The 20,722-nt window shown below is 45.4% G+C and overlaps 1 protein-coding gene across 1 annotated transcript in view; it reads left to right on the top strand.

The window, feature by feature from the left end:
* MPP1 (MAGUK p55 scaffold protein 1) overlaps window positions 1-20,722 on the top strand; it is a 55,171-nt gene that overhangs the window by 31,536 nt on the left and 2,913 nt on the right. Inside the window, exons 3-11 of the mRNA XM_060249737.1 lie at window positions 160-238; window positions 1,412-1,497; window positions 2,168-2,236; window positions 10,320-10,516; window positions 13,449-13,555; window positions 17,899-17,979; window positions 19,249-19,329; window positions 19,930-20,132; window positions 20,647-20,721. Of these exons, the coding sequence (XP_060105720.1) occupies window positions 160-238; window positions 1,412-1,497; window positions 2,168-2,236; window positions 10,320-10,516; window positions 13,449-13,555; window positions 17,899-17,979; window positions 19,249-19,329; window positions 19,930-20,132; window positions 20,647-20,721 (978 nt within the window). The remainder of the gene's footprint in view (window positions 1-159; window positions 239-1,411; window positions 1,498-2,167; window positions 2,237-10,319; window positions 10,517-13,448; window positions 13,556-17,898; window positions 17,980-19,248; window positions 19,330-19,929; window positions 20,133-20,646; window position 20,722) is intronic.

Below are 20,722 nucleotides of genomic sequence, written 5' to 3'. Positions count from 1 at the left end.
GAACTAGAGCACCATTGAGCCATGACTCTTCTGTCCCAGTAGAGGGCTGTTGAGATCAACCACACGCAGGCAGGCCTGGAAAGAGCTCTGCAAAAAAGCCCATATATGTCATGCTGCGGTGGTTATCTAGGCTGTCTCAGACTTTGCTGTCTGTTTCAGGGCATCACGCTGAAGCTGAATGAGAAGCAGAGCTGCATGGTGGCCAGAATCCTCCACGGAGGCATGATTCACAGGCAAGGTAAAGAGGCCTGGAAAATACCTTCCAAAGTCTTTGGAGCCAGCATCGGGGGGTTTTGATGCCAGCCCTGCCTCGCAGCACAATTTCTCTCCCCGAAGTTCTGGCTTGCTGGCATCACGTTTTAGGCACAGATCTCTTTCTTTCATTATGGAGACTTTAATTCCCACAGCATCCTCTCCTAAGGAGACTTCAGTCCCCTTCCCTGTTAGATGTAAGAGAAGATGCACATGGCTCCTGTGCCTTGTCTTCAGGAGTGAGGATATTCGGTGCTAGGAGCAGCAGCAGGGCAGCTAAGAAATGCTGTGTAATGCTGCTGCAGTTCATCATGGAACAGGATTCTCAGTGTCACAAATCAAGGAATGGGCATTTTAATCCTACCTATGTTCATTATAGTTTAAGCCATCCTTCCTATTCAAAAGAATTAGATTGATCTGCAGGGCTTTTCTTGTAGCAGGAGCGTCTTTGCCGAGCCTGCTTCGGTAGGAAGGGCGGGATATAAATCGAATAAACTACGCTAAACTAACCTAAACTTTGCATATTAGGCCACACGCACTAAGAGTCCTCTAAGCTCTTGGAGGATTGGCTACATAAGAGGGGTGTGGCCTAATATGCAAAGGAATTCCTGGTACAGAACAAGACCTGGATCTGTCTCAGGCAGAGAGCAGCAGTTGGCTTTGTACCAATCAGCTGGTGATGACTTTTGGCAGCAGCAGAATGATCCACAAGGCTAAGATAAGGGCCTTCAGGTAGTGTGGCTACAAAGTGATTTGAATTCAATTGAGTCTCAGGAGCATGCATGCTGTTCTTGAGAGAGATGTAGTTTGTAGTTTGCTTCTTCAGCGGAGTCATCTGTATTGAGCTTTTTAAGCCTCATTGTTCCGAGTGTTAAGTAGTGACAGTTAAGTTCTCTTTCTCAACTAGCAGCATGTTTTTCTGACCATGCTGTGAAGGGTGGTGGGAAAGTTCACAAACTGGAATAATTTCTGGTTCCTTCCATAGAGGAGGCTCATCTTGAGTGGCGGGAGGAAGGGGCTTGAGGGTTATGCCTCAGTATTCATGAGTGACTGACGCACACAGAGTTGCACTGTTTGGGTTACCAGCATTATCTGTTGTTTGGCAGACCCTTCCTCCTTGGATTTGCATTTCATGAGCTCATCTTTCCTACCCTGGCAGGCTCCCTTCATGTGGGGGATGAAATCCTAGAGATCAATGGGAAAAGTGTCACCAACCACTCTGTAGATCAACTGCAGAAGATGCTGGTAGGTACCTGGGGCAACTGGATGAGGCAGGGCGGTAACCCGTGGGGGGGAGGGGTCACAGGGGTTGTGCCCCCTGTAGAATCTGCTGCACCCCACCCAATCTTACCCAATCTTTTCTTTCACTGAAAGGGAAAGATAAGGGAAGATTGGGTGGGGGTGCTGCAGATTCTATAGGGGGCACCACCCCTCCCCCCCCCCTTGCTGGCTATGGCCCTGGGATGAGGGATCAAAGCTTCCTTCTTTTCACAACATTGAGCTAATATCTGCAACTAAACCTGTGGCAGGCTGTGGCTCTGTAACAGAGCATCTTCATTGCATGTGTAAGGTCCCAGGTTCAATCCTCGGCATCTCCAGCTAAAAGAAGTGCTGGGAAAAGAACTTTCTTTGCCTGAGACTCTGGGAGAGCTGCTGCCAATTGGAATAGACAGTACTGGGTGAGATGGACCAATGGTCAGTAGAAGGCAGTATCATATATTGACATGTTGTTTGAAGTGGAGATGGGAGAAAGGGGAAAGAATGGTGGCAACTGTGGGGAGACCCTATGGTTTCAGAAATGACCCTAGGGTCGCAGCTGCTGAGAAAAGTTTGGAGTCCTCAGGCTGTTTCTGTGGTTAGTCAAGGGGCCAGCTGCTCCAGAGGTTGATTTTTCTCCTTTTCATTTATTTGCTAGAAAGAAACCAAGGGAACGGTTTCGCTAAAGGTCATTCCCAACCAGCAGAGCCGCGTTCCTGCCCTCCAGGTAGGTGGAGCTTCCACCTTCGGTACCCTTGTGGTGGAGGTTGAATAGGGTTGTGCAAATATAAATCAAAAGTCTGCACCAAGAAAAAAAATGTATTCTGCAAACTTTGCACCTTCTGCCAATAGCTGTGTGATTGTAATAGTATCATGCAGTCAAGATGCAACTGACTCATCGTGGCCTCAGGGGCCAGGGGTTTTTCAAGACCAGAGATGAACAGGGATGCTTTTCTCTACACCTCCTGTCTTCTTGGCGATCTCGCATCCAAGTGCTAACCCATGCCAACCTTGGCTGGGCTATCGGGCTGCCAATAACTATATAGTTGCAGATTTTTTCCTAATTTTGCTTCTGCTTATATGGAAGGGTGAAGATATGCTTGATACAGGAAATCCCATTCAGCCTGCCCCTCCCCCCATTTTAGAACTCCTCTTTAATATTTGTATTTAGCCCCGTGGCGCAGAGTGGTAAAGCTGCAGTCGGAGCCCTCTGCTCACGACCTGAGTTCAGTTCTGGCGGAAGCTGGATTCAGGTAGCTGGCCCAAGGTTGACTAAGCCTTCCATCCTTCCGAGGTCGGTAAAATGAGTATCCAGCTTGCGGGGGGGGGGAGGGGAAGTGTAGATGACTGGGGAAGGCAATGGCAAACCACCCCGTGAAAAGGTCTGCCGTGAAAACGTTGTAAAAGCAGCATCACCCCAGAGTCGGAAATGACTGGTGCTTGCACAGGGGACCTTTCCTTTCCTTAGTATTTGGAGATCTGAAACTGAGAAAATTGTTTGTATGGGAGAAACAGACTCCTGCTTCGGGCACAGCAGAAATGAAGGAAGGAGTGAGTCAGACAAACTGATATGATGCAGAGGTCAGTGATTGGATCTTGTGGAGCTTAAAAGGCACTCAACTACCCCCCCCCCCCGCCCCCCATGTCATTGTTCTGATCTAAATTATCATCCTCCCTTCCATTGCTCTTATCTCCCTGAGGAGGAAAAATGCAGATAGGCAAAATATATTTTTTGTTTCCTCCGTGGTGCTAATAGCTTCAGGGTGTCTGTGGGAATATTCAGATAGGGGGACTGCTTTGGTGGGGGAGAGGAAGGGCAGGACCCTCCCCTCTACATTGTTCTTTTGGTCTCATGCACAGCAGCTTTTAAGCAAAACTACATGAGGGGATCTGGTGACAGACCACCTGCAGAATGTATGTTTGTCCCTCTGTGATTTATAAAAGGGCACATTTGCTGACCCCAGGTTCTCAGTAACAAGTGTGATAAATGAGACATCATTTCTTGTTGGTTCAAACCAAGACCTGAACTACACACACATAAGAAGAAGAAGGAGTTATTGGATTTATATCCCGCCCTATACTCTGTATCTCAGAGTGGTCACAATCTCCTTTACCTCCCCCCCCTCACAACAGACACCCTGTGAGGTAGGTGGGGCTGAGAGAGCTCTCACAGAAGCTGCTCTTTCAAGGACAGCTCTCCGAGAGCTATGGCTGACCCAAGGCCATTCCAGCAGCTGCAAGTGGAGGAGTGGGGAATCAAACCCGGTCCTCCCAGATAAGAGTCTGTGCACTTAACCACTACACCAAACTGGAAAAAGTCGTAGAGTTGCCTGAACCACTGCAGATGGTTTGAATGCTCTGTGAAAAACTCCCCACAAGTTAAAAAAAAAAACACCAACAAAGCAAAACTAGCACATGTTGTATAAAAGGTCCTGCTCTGTTTTGGTTTTTTTTGCTGTTTCTTATTTTCTAGGTTCATGGAGGTTCATTTTTAAAACACCAGCAGGGAGCATTAGAATATACCCTCTTACCTCTCCTGTGTGGTTGTTTGATTCATTCTTCTTCCTCAGAATTTTGGCACCTCGTTCTGCTTTATGTGTGGATGGACAAGGCCCGAGAACCACCTGGGGTTCCCAACCCAGATACTACTGAATGCTCACATTGTGTGAAAGTGACTGTTTTTCTTTGGCATTTGGTCTTTGGAGATACACTGCCTCTGAACCTGGAGGTTCCATTCAGCTGTTGCTGGTTGTTGTTGGGCAGGCCTTCTAGGGAGTTGTTGGAGTCTTTTGTTTAAAGCCATACCTGTGAGTAATGGCCACGTCACCTTGAGGTGATCAAGCTAGCTAACATCTCTTGGCTTCTCTGACCTGGATAGCTTGATCCTGTCAGATCTCAGAAGCTAAGCAGGGTCAGCCTTGGCTAGTATTTGGAAGGGTAACCTCCAAGGAATACCAGGGTTGTGATGCAGTGGCAGGTAATAGCAAACCACCTCTGAAAGTTCTCTTGCCTTAAAAACAAGTCTGGCTCACCACCTAGTGGTGCATAATGCTAAAAGAACTTCTGCCAGACAATTTTAGGATCTCCTGACTCCACTACATACTGCCATACAGTAATTATTATTTTCTGAAGACGCCTTCCTTTATTGTATGCAATAGTCACATTTGCATCCTGGTTTGTGTGAATGACTTTGCTGGGATGGCGTTGCCCAGCAATCCTGTTGCATGATGGGATCTTCTCTCATGCCATTTCTTGTCACTAGTGGAAGCACTGCGTGACCAGGGAAGCAGTGAGATCTGGAAGATGAACATAGCTGAGTACGCCCGGTCTCAGCGCTGAAGTTGTGCTGCATTTGTTACGAAGATGCCTGAAGTTGTTGGGCTGCAGCTTCTTCCTGATCCATTTGTGTATCTCAGTATCACCGGGGCAGAAAGGCATAATTTGGTAGCAGAAAGGCCCTCTCCTCTCAGAGGTTGAGAGAAGCCTGGTCACTTCCATTTATTGAGGCTTCCAGTATATTTAAAAATGAAAAAAAAAAAAGTCAAAATGCGTAGTGTGACCCATTAATGGAACAAAAGTTTATTTTAAAGTTGTATGATGAGCATCTTTTTTTAGTCCCGTCAGTGTTATTTCTGTGACTGTATGTATGACCTCATTAGAAGATAATGTCCAAAGTCTAAATTTGAGGCCCTTGCCTCTAAGAACGTGAGGCCTAGGCCAAATAGTCCTCCTGGTCACCCCTGTGGTAGGCCCTGGGCAGCAGGTGCCTGTTCCAAAGAGATGAGGAGTCCCTCAGAGCATGGAGAAAACCCACTGGCCTCCATTCCCCCTTTGCTGAAGTGGTCTGTGACATGTGGTCTGCTCATGCTGAGGATTGAGTTGGTAATGATAAAGTTGCCAAGTCCAATTCAAGAAATATCTGGGGACTTTGAGGGTGGAGCCAGGAGACATTAGGGGCGGAGCCAGGAGCAAAGGTGTGACAAGCGTAAATGAACTCCAAGGGAGTTCTGGCCATCACATTTAAAGGGATGGCACACCTTTTCAATTCCTTCCTTCCATAGGAAATAATGGATAGGGGCACCTTCTTTTGGGGCTCATAGAATTGGGCCCCGTGGTCCAGTCTTTTTGAAACTTGGGGGGTATTTTGGGGAGAGGCACTAGATGTTATACTGAAAATTTGGTGCCTCTACCCCAAAAAACAGGCCCCCCCAGAGCCCCAGATACCCACAGATCAATTCTCCATGATTTTCTATGGGAATAAATCTCCATAGGGAATAATAGAGTTCCCAGCAGACATTTCCCTCCCCTCCCCCCGCTTTCTGACGACCCTGAAGCGGGGGGGAGGGTCTCCAAACCGGGGGATCCCCTGCCCCCACCTGGGGATTGGCAACCCTAGGTAATGAGGAGGCGGTCTTGATATGGTAGAATGGACCACGCCACTGCAGACTGTAGGGGAGAGATTACATTGTTGAACAATGATTGTTTGCAGTTTCTCAACCTTAATAACTCCCTGTGAATAGACAACTGGCCTAAATGGGAAGGCCTAGACTAGAATGTTCCTTACTAGTGCATGTAATTTTAGTGGGCAAGACATTTTTAATGTAGAGGATTATTTTAAAAGTTGCTTTCTCAACCTGCAGTCTGAAATAGTATAGCTCATTCTATCGCTTCAGAGTTTCTCGGCCTCATTCTACTGCCTATGTAGAGCAGGCTTCGTTTTGAGGTGATCAGGCAGCTGTCTTATTTTACCGCTCATTTTTTACTAATGGTCACATACTGGTTTGGGGTAGAGGGGCTGTCTGTGGATGACTAATAAAGCGGGAGAAGCCCTCAGAAAAGCAGGTGTGAAGGAGGGCAAAATTTGCACAAAATTGCATCTGCTAACTGATATTCGTAGGTGCAAATTTATACATAATTATTGTAATTTGTGTAGAAATACAAGTCACCATCTTGCCAGCTGTCAGCTTCTTGAACGACAGCCTGTCACTCAAATGTTTCCAAAAAACTCCCTCAGCTTTAAAAAACAGCAACCCACCCCTAAAAAAATTCAGACAACTTTACTGAGGAAATGGGAACTGTCTTTCTCAAAAAAAACCCCAGGGCCGCTATAAAACATTCTGCTCTAACACAACCCGCATTTCTAAGCCAAGAGCGATCTGGATTCCGTAACCTGTGAAAGTTAGGCCAATCTGCATGGTTTTGCTCATTTGCTCAGTGGCAATCCCTATTACATGTTTGACAATATGACCACATTTTCACAGGTAGAACAGTGTGGGTGTTTTCTGGCACTCAAAAGGTTGCCTATCTCTGCCCTGCCATTATACCCACTGAAGGGTAGGCTAGTGTGTGACATTGCAACAGTCATTTCCCACATTCGTCCAAAGCCTACACTTCTCTCACGCTTTTTCTGGCAAGGCTTACAAAATGGTACTGCTTTTCCCAGCATGGAGGTTTTGGGATGAGGAAAAACAAACCCTTCCCTTTCTTAATAGCTGTGTGGTAGAAGATTAAACGCACAAGAGCTGTGCCAGGTGGACTTGTTGGGCAACCCTAGATCTGTAGGAGATGGAGAACATGGGATGAGGATGGAATAGAAAGAGATAAGTAGAGGAAGGGCCAATGGTGGCATGGGGAGGAACTGAGGCAAGGGCTTTTCCTGCATGTTTCCCAGACAGTGCAGAGAGGAACATTACAGTAGATGCTTGTTCTGTGCCACAAAGGTGATCCCAGGGCATGCGATGAAGGCACTTAACGTACCAGTCTTGCTGAAAGCAAGCAAACTTGGGTCTGATTATTGCTTCTGGGAACCCTAGGAATGCCACCTTGAGTCCCACAATGGAAACAAGGAGGGATATAAGCTAAATAAATGCAAGGCCATGATCCTCATGTGCAGTAAGAGGAGACAAAGATGAAGGCAGTGTTTAGGGATGCCAGCCTCCAGGTGGGACCTGGGAATCCCCCCAGAATTACAGCTCGTCTCCGAGCTACAGAGAGCAGTTCACCTGGAGAAAATGGTTGCTTTGGAGGGTGGACTGTATGCCATTTTACCCTACTGAGGTCCCTGTCCTCCACAGGCTCCATCCTCAAATCTCCTAGAGTTTCCCAACTTGGATCTGGCAACCCTAGCTGTGTTATTTTGCACAAAAGTGCTGTGGGGGATGGGGGTGGAGAATACAGTTTTTGAATGCTCTCCAAAGTAAAGACCAAGTTTCAGTGAGAAAGGTGGATAACAAATGAAGTAAATAAATAAATGACAATCTGTATATTGGAGGAAAGAACAAAATTAGCACATTAGCAAGAAAGATGTGCTTCAAATAACTCCCTAACTTAATGGGCTACCATTTTCAAGAAGCTTTTGGGACAGAGGAGTATTCAAAAACGTGACTCCACATGCACACATTGATGCGTTATGCCCCATTCTTCTGTGTGTTTACAGCAGGCATCTGGAAGGGAGTCCTAAGCTGAGAGGGAATGGGAAGCCAGTCATGGAACTGGAAATAATCACCTATTGCATGGAAGATGCCTGTGGTGCAGTTAAGGGTGTGTACAGGTGGTAATTTTTTTGAAAACAAGAGTCAGGTGTAGATATAATGCTTTAGGGTTCCTCACTGCGGCTTGTGGGCTTGCTCTCCCCACCATCCAGAACACCTTTTCGTTGGTTTTGTGTGAGATGTGAACCATGGATAAACACAGAAACAGAAATGGTTTGAAGTTTGGCATAGATGGTTTATGCTGGTGCATATGTAACGTGAAGCCAAGAAGGGCAAGTTTTGTAATTGGGCAGGGCAACAGAATATTTGTCCTGCCCTTCTAAGGTACTGAAGGTGGCAATGGCATACACATCCTTTTCCCTTTTACATTCATAAATGCTCCTGTGAGATAGGTGAAGCTAAGAGAGTGTGTCTCCCAAAATCACTCCGTGTGCTTCATGGATGAGTTGGGCTGTGATTCCAGGTCTTCCTAGTCTAAAATGCTAGCAGCTTCACCACATGGCTTGTACAGGGGTAGCAAAGTCATTAAAACTGTCACATTTGATCTGATTTTACTCCAGTTTTCAGTGTTGTCCTAGTAGTCGCCAAATTTATTTTTCACACCTATTTGGATGTAAGGAGAATGGCCTTGAGAATCCTCTAATAAGGTTACCAATTGCATTAGTATCCCCTTATTACAACTGAGATCTGCATTCATTTTGCTAGCTGGATATGTGGTTCCATCCTGTTTATAGGTTCTTGTGTGCAGGGTTCACAGAGGTTTAGCGCATCAGGAAATCCCAAAGTGATCTGGTGAAACAAAGTGGCTTGATTTCAGATTAGGGGTGTGTGCGCACACGCACAACAATTTTGTTTCAGAAGGGGTACAATTATAGTTGTCCTGAAATTTCAGGAGGATTAGTATTGTTTCTGAAATGCATCTCAGGCAAAATTTGCAGGTTCAGGAATACCAAGTACCTATAAAACTATTAAGCCGATTAACTTCAGAGAAAACTTTTTAAAATTATTTCACAGATGGCACGTTACCCCCGTCCAACTAAATAAGATCAATCCGACCACTCCCCCCAAATGCTGGAAATGCGGGATAATGATAGGTTCATTTTTCCACCTTTGGTGGACATGCACATTGGCAAAGAAATTTTGGGTCAAAATTTATGAAATGTTGAAAGCGATGCTAAATATAAATTGGCAATTTAAACCCGAAGTTATGTTACTTTCCTTAGTGAGAAAGGAAGTCCCCCAAGAGGAGGAGCATCTGACAATATATGTATTAACAGCAGCAAGAATCGTATACGCTAGGCACTGGAGACAAAAAGAGTGCCCAGAACTAGAGGAGGTTGTAGACAAAGTACTACAAGCTGCGGAGATGGATATTCTGTCAAATATGTTGAAAGGGACACCCAAAGCTGAAGCAACAAAAAAGTGGGAAAAGTTTTATAAATGGCTAAAAAAGGAATGAGGTACATAGGTTCGTAGATATAAGGCATTGTTATAGTAAATAGGGATAAAAAGTGGATATGAAGATGTGTGATGTTAAACTGGTTTGATACTGCATACAGTCTCATTTGGAAGAACAGAGATGGATTATAGCTCTGATTTCAGTTTGTTTTTATTAATTTTCTTACTTTATATAAGTCTATTTGTTTGCGAACTGTTGTGGATATACTGTTTTGTTAATTTTTGGAGTTGAAATAAAACTTTTGAAAACTTAAACAAAAAAAAGGAATACCAAGTACCGTATTTATGGAACTGGCCTCTGTGTGGAGGCTGGGTCTACTTCTGCTGTTTTCAATGGGCCAGTAGACCTTCTGCCCATTATTCATTCAAAACAGCCTGAGTAACTACCCAGAATCTCAAAATACATTTTGGGAAATGCAACATTTTTGGGAGATGAAAATTAATTCCAAAATTTTGGGAAACTCAACTGGGAATTTTGGGCGTGTTTCAGATTGAAAATATCCAAATGCACACCGCACCTTCAAATCCTTGAATTTCAAATCCCTGAAGTTCACTGCATGCCCTTGAGTAGCTTCACAGGGTTGTTGTGAGGTTAAGCTGCTCTAATATCACTTACTGGACTCCTTGGAAGAAGGCAGTAATACAGGTGTGCTAAGTAATGTGCTAAGTAATGCTGAAATGTGTTCTTGTTGATAGGCAAAAAGTGAAGTGCGATAAAGGTAGGAAGGGGGGCGTAGGTCTCTTTTGACGTTTCTCCCTCTTGTATCGGGTTTAATCTCTTGCCCAATTGAGGGTGACACCTGCTTTTCTCCTGCAAATCAAAGCTTCTTCTCCAGCTAACCTTTGACCCTTCTCTTCCAGATGTTCATAAGAGCCCAATTTGACTATGACCCCAAAAAGGACACCCTGATCCCTTGCAAGGAAGCTGGCCTGAAGTTCCAAACAGGAGACGTCATTGAAATCATCAACAAAGATGACAGCAATTGGTGGCAGGGCCGGGTGATGGGTTCCTCCAATGGATCAGCTGGACTTATTCCCTCTTTGGAGCTGCAAGAATGGTATATCCTATTGGATAATGATTCCCTTGTTTGATTGCATATGATGTCCCCTTCCAGGCTTCCAGCTGGCTCTCGTCTGGCTGCACTCAAGACAGGGAGATCTGTTGCATTGCAAATTGGCAATTTATGTAGAAGCTGGCAGGTGATCTCTGTTTCCAAGAGCATTGTCCAAATTCCAGAAATTCCATGTAGGCTGCCACCAGCCCAGTTTCCAATTCAGCAGGAAACCTTCTGAAGCCTGGGTTCACTGGAATGTTTTTACAACCCCTTTCCAAAATCCAAGATAATATTTTAAGTCTTTGGGTTGCCTCAATCAAACACACCCCTTGCAAAGCACGCAGTACAACAGTCTTCACTCTCGTTGCATTATCAAGCTTGTGTCTGGGCCATACCATTTAATACTGTAGGAAGGAATTCACATGATGGAATATTCCTCCATTCAAAAACAGGTCCCATACACACAGAAATGGGTATGTTGTGGAGAGTCTTCCCAACATGCTAGTTTTCAAAGTACAGGGCTTTCTTTTTTAAATGGAGAGGTGTTCAGTCAGTCAAGGCCCATCAGTCAAGTGTAGCACAGCGCAGATAGCAGATTTATCATCTCTGTCAGAATTGGGCCGCTCAAACTATACCCAGATCATAGCATCTTAGAGACAATAAGGCAGAGCTGTCATTGTGGATTACAATTTTTTCTGTGTGTATGTTCCATCAGGGTTTCTAGCTGAAGTTTAGGATTGCCAACCTCCAGGTGGTGACTGGAGATCTCCCAGAATTACAGCTGGTCTCCAGACAACAGAGATCAGTTCCCCTAGAGAAAATGGTTCCTGTGGAAGGTGGTTCTATGGCGTTATACCCCATTGAAGTCTGCATATTTATTTTGGAAATGGGATCGAGAGCCAGTTTGGTGTAGTGGTTCAGTGACTCTTATCTTGGAGAACTGGGCTTGATTTCCCACTCCTCCACTTGCAGCTGCTGGAGTGGCCTTGGGTCAGCCATAGCTCTTGCAGAGCTGTCCTTGAAAGGGCAGCTGCTGTAAGAGCTCTCTCAGTCCCACTTACCTCACAGCAGGGTGTCTGTTGTGGGGGGAGCGGGAGGTAAAAGGAGACTGTGTCCACTCTGAGATTCAAAGTATAGGGCAGGATATAAATCCAATAACATCATCATCTTCTACTTGTGTCCCATTTTCAGATGAACGGAAGGCAGTTTTATGTTAGAAGTGAAAGTGACTAGATCTGAAGTTTCATTTATTATTTATTTTACTTCATTTATATCCAGTCTTTCTCCTCAGTGGGGACCCAGAGCAGCTTACATTGCTCTTCTCCACTTTATCTTCACAACATCCCTGCAAGGTAGTTTAAGGCGGAAAGCACGTGACTTGCTAAGATCACCCAACAAGCTCCCGTGGGCAGAGGGGGGATTCCAAACTGGGTCGCCCAGGTTCTAGCTTGACACTCTAACAATTACACCGTACTGGCTGTGAGAAACACTGGCCATCCAGTCAATTTTATTGCTTCCTTAATTTGTAAGAGACTGGGGGAAGTAGGCACAGTTGAGGAAATGAAGAAAACAAAATTTTCCCCCTGCAGGGAAGGTTCTAATCAATTTACCAGTGCTGGCTTTGCCCTGCTGCAGTGGTGGCTACACATGAAAAAGGAAGCTCTCACTGCTTCAGATAAATAATCTGTGTGCGGTCCAACTCTAGTGAGATAGAATTTTAGTGCTGGGCTGTTGCAGTAGCACAGGGGCCGGAGGTTGGATATTTCTGTACGGTGTCCCCCGTTCATAGTGAGGCAGGAAAAAAGGCTGCATGGAAAACTTAACAGTGTCTAATCTGGATTTGAATGCAGTCAGCCTATGCGTTTGCTTTCTTTCCATTTCCCAAACTAATGTGGTATGAGATTTGTGATTATGGTCCAAATTTGACAGAATTTCCTTTGCTTTGGCAGCTTAGTGGCGGACCAGTTGCAGAGCCAGTTTGGTGTAGTGGTGAAGTGCATCGACTCTTATCTGAGAGAACCGGGTTTGATTCCCCACTCCTCCACTTGCACCTGCTGGAATGGCCTTGGGTTAGCCATAGCTCTCATAGGAGTTGTCCTTGAAAGGGTAGCTGCTGTGAGAGCTCTCTCAGCCCCACCCACCTCACAGGGTGTCTGTTGTGGGAGAGGAAGGTAAAGGAGATTGTGAGCCGCTCTGAGATTTGGAGTGGAGGGCGGGATATAAATCCAACATCATCATCCTCTTCTTCATCAGGAAATTCAAGGTCCATAAGAAATTAAGTGGTGCTATGCTGGGTCAGACCAGTGGTCCACTTAGTTCAGCACCCTGTTTCTCACAATGGCCAACCAGTTGTCCCGGAGAGCCATCTAACAGGGCGTTGAGACCATGACCTTCTACAGATGTTGCCTTCTAGAACTAGGATTCAGAGGTTTGCTGCCTTTGAAGATGGCACTGCCCTTTAGTGACGATGGGTCTATCTAATCTTCTTTCTAGAGCCATCTGTGCTTTTGGTCAGCATTACATTCACTAGGAATGAATGCCAAAATTGGAGTGGAGAAATGCTTCCCTTTTTTCCTGCCCTGAATCTGTTTCCCATCAATTTCATTCAGTACCTCCTGAGTTCTAGTATTGTGTGAACAAGAGAAAAAGTCTATCACATTACCCAGCAAAAAGTTCTCTGCCTAAGACTGCAGAATGCTGCTCCCAGTCAGAGCAGACAGCACTGATTGAGATGGACTGGTGCACTGACTTGATATAGAAATTGTTTTATTCTCATGTGGACATGCTGTTAAGTTAGCGCTGGGAATGGGATCAAGTGGTCATCTTAGGCTTCATCTGGCACTTTATCTGACCCATTGGGAATGTGATAAACCGGTCATCTTAGGCTTTATCTGGCACTTTCTTCACTTACAGTCTGGTTAATTTTCCCCCTCAGGCGTGTCGCAAGTATGACTCAAGGCAACCCCGGTCAAGCCCATAACTGTAGCCCTTTTGGCAAGAAGAAGAAATGCAAGGACAAGTATCTGGCCAAGCACAGCTCAAGTGAGTACCTCTTCCTTCTTCCTCCTTCACTATCACCCCACATCCCATCTTCCCATCAAGGACTGCTTTCTGAATGAACAGAAGGATGATTCTGCAACTTCACTGCACCTTGTGTGTGTACGCGTGTGTGATTTGCAGCAGTGATGCTATCATTGTTTTGGGGATGGGTCTAGGGCAAGGCTGCTGTTGCAGTCCTCAGCATGGGTTTCTGACAAGTTCCGTATCTGTATCCTCTACTTCTCTTTCCTGTGGATTTGCAACTGGGAGGACCAAATGGGTAGATTTGGCCCTGGATGCCTGTGTGGGGGAAGGATGGGTCCCTTTAAGGTGCGACCAGGTGCGAGAGAGGGGAATTTAAGTGGCAAGCCCGAGGAGGATGGGGCCGGCGAGTGAGACTGAGCATGGGTGAAGGGCTGAACACTGTGTCAATTTCACCCAGAATAAAGGAGTTCTATCAGCAAGCCCAACTCCGAACTGCGTCTTTACCCACAGCCACCAGCTGCTGATCACTGTTTTTTATTATAGTCTGAGTATGGAGACAGCAGCTACATGTAATGCAGTCTCAAAGATGTTTCACCATGCAGAGATCTGTTCACATGGAGCAGCTCACCACATGGTTTTGGTGATCTTTTGTCACAATCTTTTCCTAACGGCATGTGACAGGACAGTGTTGGTGAAGCAAGTTGGTCCATGAAGTGCTTTGCTGCATGAAGTGGCTCCAAGGTGTTGCATTGCTGCATGTGCAAATTGGGCACCTGTGTTTGTGTTGATTTCTTATGGCCTCTTCCTGGGCCAGATGATCTCTCAAATGCTTTGTTGCGTTTGCCTTGGGAAAGCAGCCTTTCTGTTTACTTGGCAGTTCGTTGGAGGGAATTGGATAGCTGTATGACACCTTATCTGACCTACAACAAGATATTATATATCTCTGGCTGGGAGAGTAGAGCAAGGGAGAGGAGGAAGCATTTCTGCTTTGGTCCCCCCAGGACTTACTGGCTCCACGCTCAGTCTTAGATACTTGAAGGTGTCGACAAACCAGAGAATCCATCCGAAGCGCAAGCCCTTTTGGGATGGACTGTCACTCTTCCTGTGAGGTAGGCTAAAGGGAAGGGAGGGAGAGCTATAATAGATCCCACCTTATAGGGCTTGTTCCCTTATACAGTTGGCCTCCCCCTACTGCCCTACTGCTTTGCTGCTCTCCTGATGCTGTATTGTGGTACTACTTGTGCTATACCATCTTGCTGCATTATTTTGCTGTACTCGATGAATGTTGTAATTAGTTTTCTTATGATTTTATTGTGATTTTATTTTATTTGATGTACCCCGCAGTGAGCCCCCAATGGGGGAATGGGCAAAATATAAACAATTATTATTAATAATAATAATAATGCAGAAAGTGTAATGGAGGGTCAAGCTGCCTATAACACAAATCATAAAATGTACATCATTTAATATAAAACATACACAAAAATGAATTTCAAAACATATTGTCTGAATATCAGACTGCATAAAATTTGGCGACCATATACAGTTTCACATCTACATTTTATGGATTTCCAATCACTACAATGACCATGTGTGTTTCGGTCCCTAAGGGCCTTCCTCAGTGGTCAAGATATTAAAAATGTACAAGACTCACATCCAGGAATGAAATGCTAGAAAGCCAGGGGTTGCTTCTTATATGATGGTTACTTAAAATTATATAAAGTGAATCCTATCTGGATAGTCCTGAAGACTTCACCCACACCTTATGGTTCTCTGGTACACAGTATCTAATATAACTGGATGTGAGGTAACACCATCAAAAGTTGTAGTGACTGGAAATCCATCAAATGTAGATGTGAAATTGTATATGGTTGGCAAATTTTATGCAGTTTGATATTCAGACAATGTTTTAAAATTCATTTTTGTGTATGTTTTATATTAAATCTTATACCTTTTATGATTTTTGTTATAGGCAGCTTGACCTTCCATTACATTGTGTAGATTTGGACTGAGTTTTTCCCCTTCCCCCTTTCTTCTTTTCCTTATACAGAAACTCACACATATTATAACTTATGCTGTCCCAACATAGCAAATGTTGGTGGTATTTTTAGGAAATTCAAAATGAAGACCAAGGAATGCTACTGAAAACTCTGTGTTAGAAGAGACTTGCCATCCATTACAACCTGGGGTGGCTGGAGGAGTTTTAATGAGCCTTGTTGGGTCAGATCAAAGTCCCACAGTAGCAAAACATCTGTCTCTAGGAAACTCACAAGCATGCCATTGGGGGTCAAAGCCTTTCCCTGGTATTCAGAGATACATTGCCTCCGAGAATGGAGATTCCATCCATCCATGAATATATGTAACACGTATGTGTGTGTGTACACACACACACACATGAATATATGTAACATGTATGTGTGTGTGTACACACACACATGCAGGAATTCTTTTGCATATTAGGTCACACATTCCTTATGTAGCTAATCTTCCAAGAGCTTACAGGCCTCTTTGTACAGGGCCTACTGTAAGCTCCAGGAGGATTGGCTACATCAGAGGGTGTGGCCTAATATCCAAAGGAAGTTCCTGCTACAAAAAAAGCCCTGTATATATGTAACGCTTTAGGGGAGCGCAGGGGTCGTTTTGTATAAAAATACGTGGTGGAGCTCATTAGCATATTAACATGTGCCGCCCCCTCCCAGCCAAAAGCAACCCGATGCAAGAAAGGAGAGCCCCGGGTGAACAAGGCCTGATTGAGCTGGCTAGAGATCCAACTAGCCCAAGCAGGCTTCGCTCACCTGGGGCTCTCTTGGGTTGGCCCCCCCACCCAGTCAAAAGACCAGCAAGCCACCTGCCATCCAAAATCACATAAGAAGTGGAGAAAGGGTGGCGTGGGCTTCTCCAGGGATTAATGAGGACTGCTGAAGACATGGCAAAGCTCCTGGTGGCTGACTGGCTGCCCACTCTCCTAATCCAGGGATTGTTACGCAGCTGCACCTACTATTCAGTGGACGAGGTAGGTGGGGAGGAAGAGGGGGAACCCCCAGAAAGGTTCAGGAGCTGCGCTCCTGTGAGCTCCTGCTGAATCTGAGACCTGGGGGAGCGTAAGAAGAGCCCTCCAGGATCTGATCAAAATACCATCTTAGAGAGCAATCCTAAGGAGGTCTACTCAGAGGCCTTTTCTAGTCTATTGAGTAGGGCTTGCTCTTGGGAAAATGCTCTTAGAGTTGCACTCTAAACCCAGCATCTTGTTTTCCCTAGCCAGAGGCTTCTGGGAAACCCATAAGCAGGATAAGGTGACAAAGGCCTGCATATAAATTACTGACATTTTCCAATTTTGTAGCAAAGTAACTCAAGTTTTGTACATAGGGGAAAATGAATTTGGGGGATTTGTTAGAAATTAACAGTACAATCCTAGAGACTTACCCCCCCCCCAGTTGATGGCCTTCTATAGACTTGTAAGGGCGTGACTGTGCTTAGAATTGCACTGTAACTCACGTATGCAAAATACGCAAAAGAGCTAATCAAATATAAACGTATCTTGTTCCAATTACTTATGGAGAGTGACATATGAGTCCTTTCAACTGGGAATCCTGCTCCACTTCTCTGTTTGCTTTTTTTGTATTTCACCAGGCATTGTCAGGCTTATAGCTTTGGCCTTAAGGACTAGGGCCTTGATACACTAGAGTTCTTCCATGCTCACTTTCTCCTGTCAGGACTGGGATTTGGGGGGAGCTTTTGGGGTTGCCATGAGAAGGGAGAATCAAGGAAGTTGCAAGCAGAATCTTTGTGCCCATGAAAAAATCCAGTGGATTCAGGCCTGGGAGGAGGGTGTGTGTATGTTTAAATGAAAACTGATAGAATATGATATTTTACAGCCAAGAGCAACTTCTATAGCCATGTGATGCAATTATGGCATGCTCATAATGTCAGTATTGACCAAGGAAGAGCTGGCAGCAAAATGACAAAGAATCCATTCTCTACCAATCTAATCAGAGCATTTTCAGACCTAGCTCTGGTTAAAGTGGTAAATATGTGTTTGGTTGTACCATTTCAGCCTAGGGGCGGGGGGAGCTCATATAATTGGACACTTAATTATGCAAAGCAATTCCTACTACACAGAAAAGTGGAGAAGGTCTCAAGCATCACTTTATCCCTCACATCTTGTTTTCCCTGCTCAGAGAAGCAAAGGCCTTTAGTCATGTAAGCACATGTGTGGTCCAGAAACAGGTTTACCAACTCAGGGAGAACTTTGCTTTGGTCTCCAAGAGTCTCCTAAGCTTCATGGAGACCACCTGGTAGGCCTCTGAAGTTGTTGATGTCTTTTGATGCTTGGTTCAGTTTTGAATCTTTCTTCTTCTTAGTTTTTGACCAGCTGGATGTTGTGTCGTACGAAGAGGTTGTAAGACTTCCAGCCTTCAAGCGGAAGACACTGGTGCTAATAGGTAACTAACTCATCCTTTCTTGGCTCTAACCTACCTGGGTGCACACCACACAGGTCCCACGTATATAGCACTTCCCAGCTGCAGCTCGCAACACCCAGGAGCATTTAGACAGTGAGAGTCACACCAGGGCACTTTCAATGAAAACTAGCAGTAGCAATGATGCCATGGAATGCTCTAGGATTTACAGAAACTCCATGTTAAAGCCAGAGTTTTAAAAATATTAACACATCCCATAATGTTACTTGGTTTTTTTTCCTGTGACGTCAGTACTAGGCACAAGCCTCCATGCCTCCCCCCCCCCACATTTCTTCCTGGGTTGCCAGTAAATGTCTCACTACAGAAGGAGACTTGGTAATGCAACCTGCATCCCATGTTTGAAATGAATCATTCAGGTGGAGCATTTTGGTTAGAATTTTCCCTGGTTGGTTGCAAGCTTGTTCACCCTCCAGCCTGCTGCCAGGACTGGGTATCAGCATCAAAAGGTCCAGTGTGTCTACTTCCTGAAGAGACTTCAATATCGCAGAAGCCTGTTCATTGGGATGCAGAGTGTGGAGGGAAGGCTCAGGCATGGGCTTCTTTTCAAGAAGAGGTTGGAGTGGTGGGGGGAGGATGGCTATGAATGCCCTATTCATAAAAACAAAAACATGATTTTACATATACTAGCTAGATAATTGGTGTGTTTCTGGTGCAAAAGAAAAAAGTGATATGGTGTGGAATCAGGAGCTGGGAAGAATGATTTTTTTTGCCATGGCCAGAATGATCCAGGATGCAGCTGCAAGGTAGGAAGACAGTTCAGTGGTAGAGCATCTGCTTGGCAGGCAGGAGGTCGCTGGTTCAAGCACTGGCATCTCCAGGTGAAGAGATCAAGTACCAGATAAGACGAAAAACCTCTGGGACCCTGGAGATTCACTGCCAGCCAGAGCATATGAGACTGACCTAGACAGGCTGGCAGCTTCATGAAATGAGGACAAGAGATCATGTATGTCCTTTTTCCATAATAAATGGACGCTCTTCAGGTACAGGAATGGGCAGGGCTTTTTTTGTATCTGGAACTCCTTTGTATATTAGGCCACATCCCCTGATGTAGCCAATCCTCCCAAGAGTTTACAGGGCTTTTAGTACAGGGCCTACTGTAAGCTCCAGGAGGATTGGCTACATCAGAGGGGTGTGGCCTAATATGCAAAGGAGTTCCTGCTACAGAAAAAGCCCTGGGAATGGGTGCAGACTAGGCTGATTTCCTTCCGCTTACCTCTTTCCCCTTTGGACCAGGGGCCAGTGGGGTTGGTCGAAGCCACATTAAGAACACCCTGCTCAGCAAGAATCCTGAGAAGTTTGGATACCCTCTTCCATGTAAGTGTGCCCCAAAACCTTGTTTTCCACTGTAGCAACAGAACCCCTTGTAGAAGTACACCTTAGGCCTGGTATGTACTGGCATGAGGTTTGCTGCCCAGCTTCCCCTTCAAGGCTGAAGAAAAGACTAGCAGGCATCCAATGAGCTGTGCAGCAGAACGGGACTGTGGTCCAACACTCTTAACTACTAGACTAAATTTTCTGCTATTTTGCATACTTCCTCTCTGCTTTATGCACTGATACAATTGTCAATAAAGCAGATATTACTTAGGGAAATCTCCAGTGCTCCTGTGTTCAAAAAAAGGCTGTAATTCTAAACAAACTAAGGAGTTAAATCTCATTGCATTTAGACAGGGGCTTTCCTAGGATTGAGTTGTCTGCCCGGTAGCTCTGTCCTTAGAACCTTTTCACTATTTAGGGGACGACAGAGGAGCATGTGACCATCGCTGGGCCAAGAGGCAGCTTTATTTGCAGAGACCAGACCCTGAAGTTGTATGCTGTCTTCCTTCAAGGCTCTCAGTAATTCAGTCTGGCTCTATAGACAGGGCTGCCCCCAACTGCAGCCCAGTCCCACATCACCTCTGCCCTTTCCTTTTGTAGACACCACTCGGCCCCAAAGAAAGAATGAGGTGGATGGGAAAGACTACCACTTTGTTACCACAGAGGAGATGACGAGAGACATCTCAGCCAATGAGTTCCTGGAGTTTGGGAGTTATCAGGGCAACATGTTCGGCACAAAATTTGAATCTGTGCACAAGATCCACGAACAAGACAAAATTGCCATTCTGGACATTGAGCCACAGGTAGGTGGGGTTTTTTTTACCAGAAATCAATGTGGTTTGTAAGGATCAGGAGGCGACATGACCTGGATAGCCTGATCTCGTCAGATTTCAGAAGCTAAACGGGACCAGGAGGGGGAGGAGCCTCAACTAATGGAGAAAATTGAGGTTTGGCTTTGTAGCACCTGTGCAATCGACCAAGCCTTGCAAAGCACGTTGAGATGCAGAAGAAAGCAGACAAGAGTCAGTTGCTTGGGAGCCTGATAGGAGCCCTCTGCATGTTTGACACCCCTGCCCTAATGGACCTCTTCTCCTGAAAGAAGACCCTTTTCCTTTGAAGAGCCGCTTTATCATTTTAATCAAAGGCTCCAGAGCAAACCAACTGCCCTTCCCCCATTATTCTGGGGGGGGGGCATAATGAGAATTGATTCTTTCCCTACAAGTTAAATGAACCTAGCAAAGGAACGTCGTAGGCAGGCCTGTCACAAGCACCAGACCCCACCACTTAACTACTCCTTGTTCTCCCTTGTCTTCCAAGACCCTCAAGATCATCCGTACTGCCGAGTTCTCACCATTCATCGTGTTCATTGCTCCTACGGACAAGGCTGACCAGG

Source organism: Heteronotia binoei, chromosome 11, assembly GCF_032191835.1.
Source record: "Heteronotia binoei isolate CCM8104 ecotype False Entrance Well chromosome 11, APGP_CSIRO_Hbin_v1, whole genome shotgun sequence".
In the NCBI taxonomy this organism is placed as follows: domain Eukaryota; kingdom Metazoa; phylum Chordata; class Lepidosauria; order Squamata; family Gekkonidae; genus Heteronotia; species Heteronotia binoei.
This window is presented reverse-complemented; position numbering and strand designations above follow the sequence as displayed.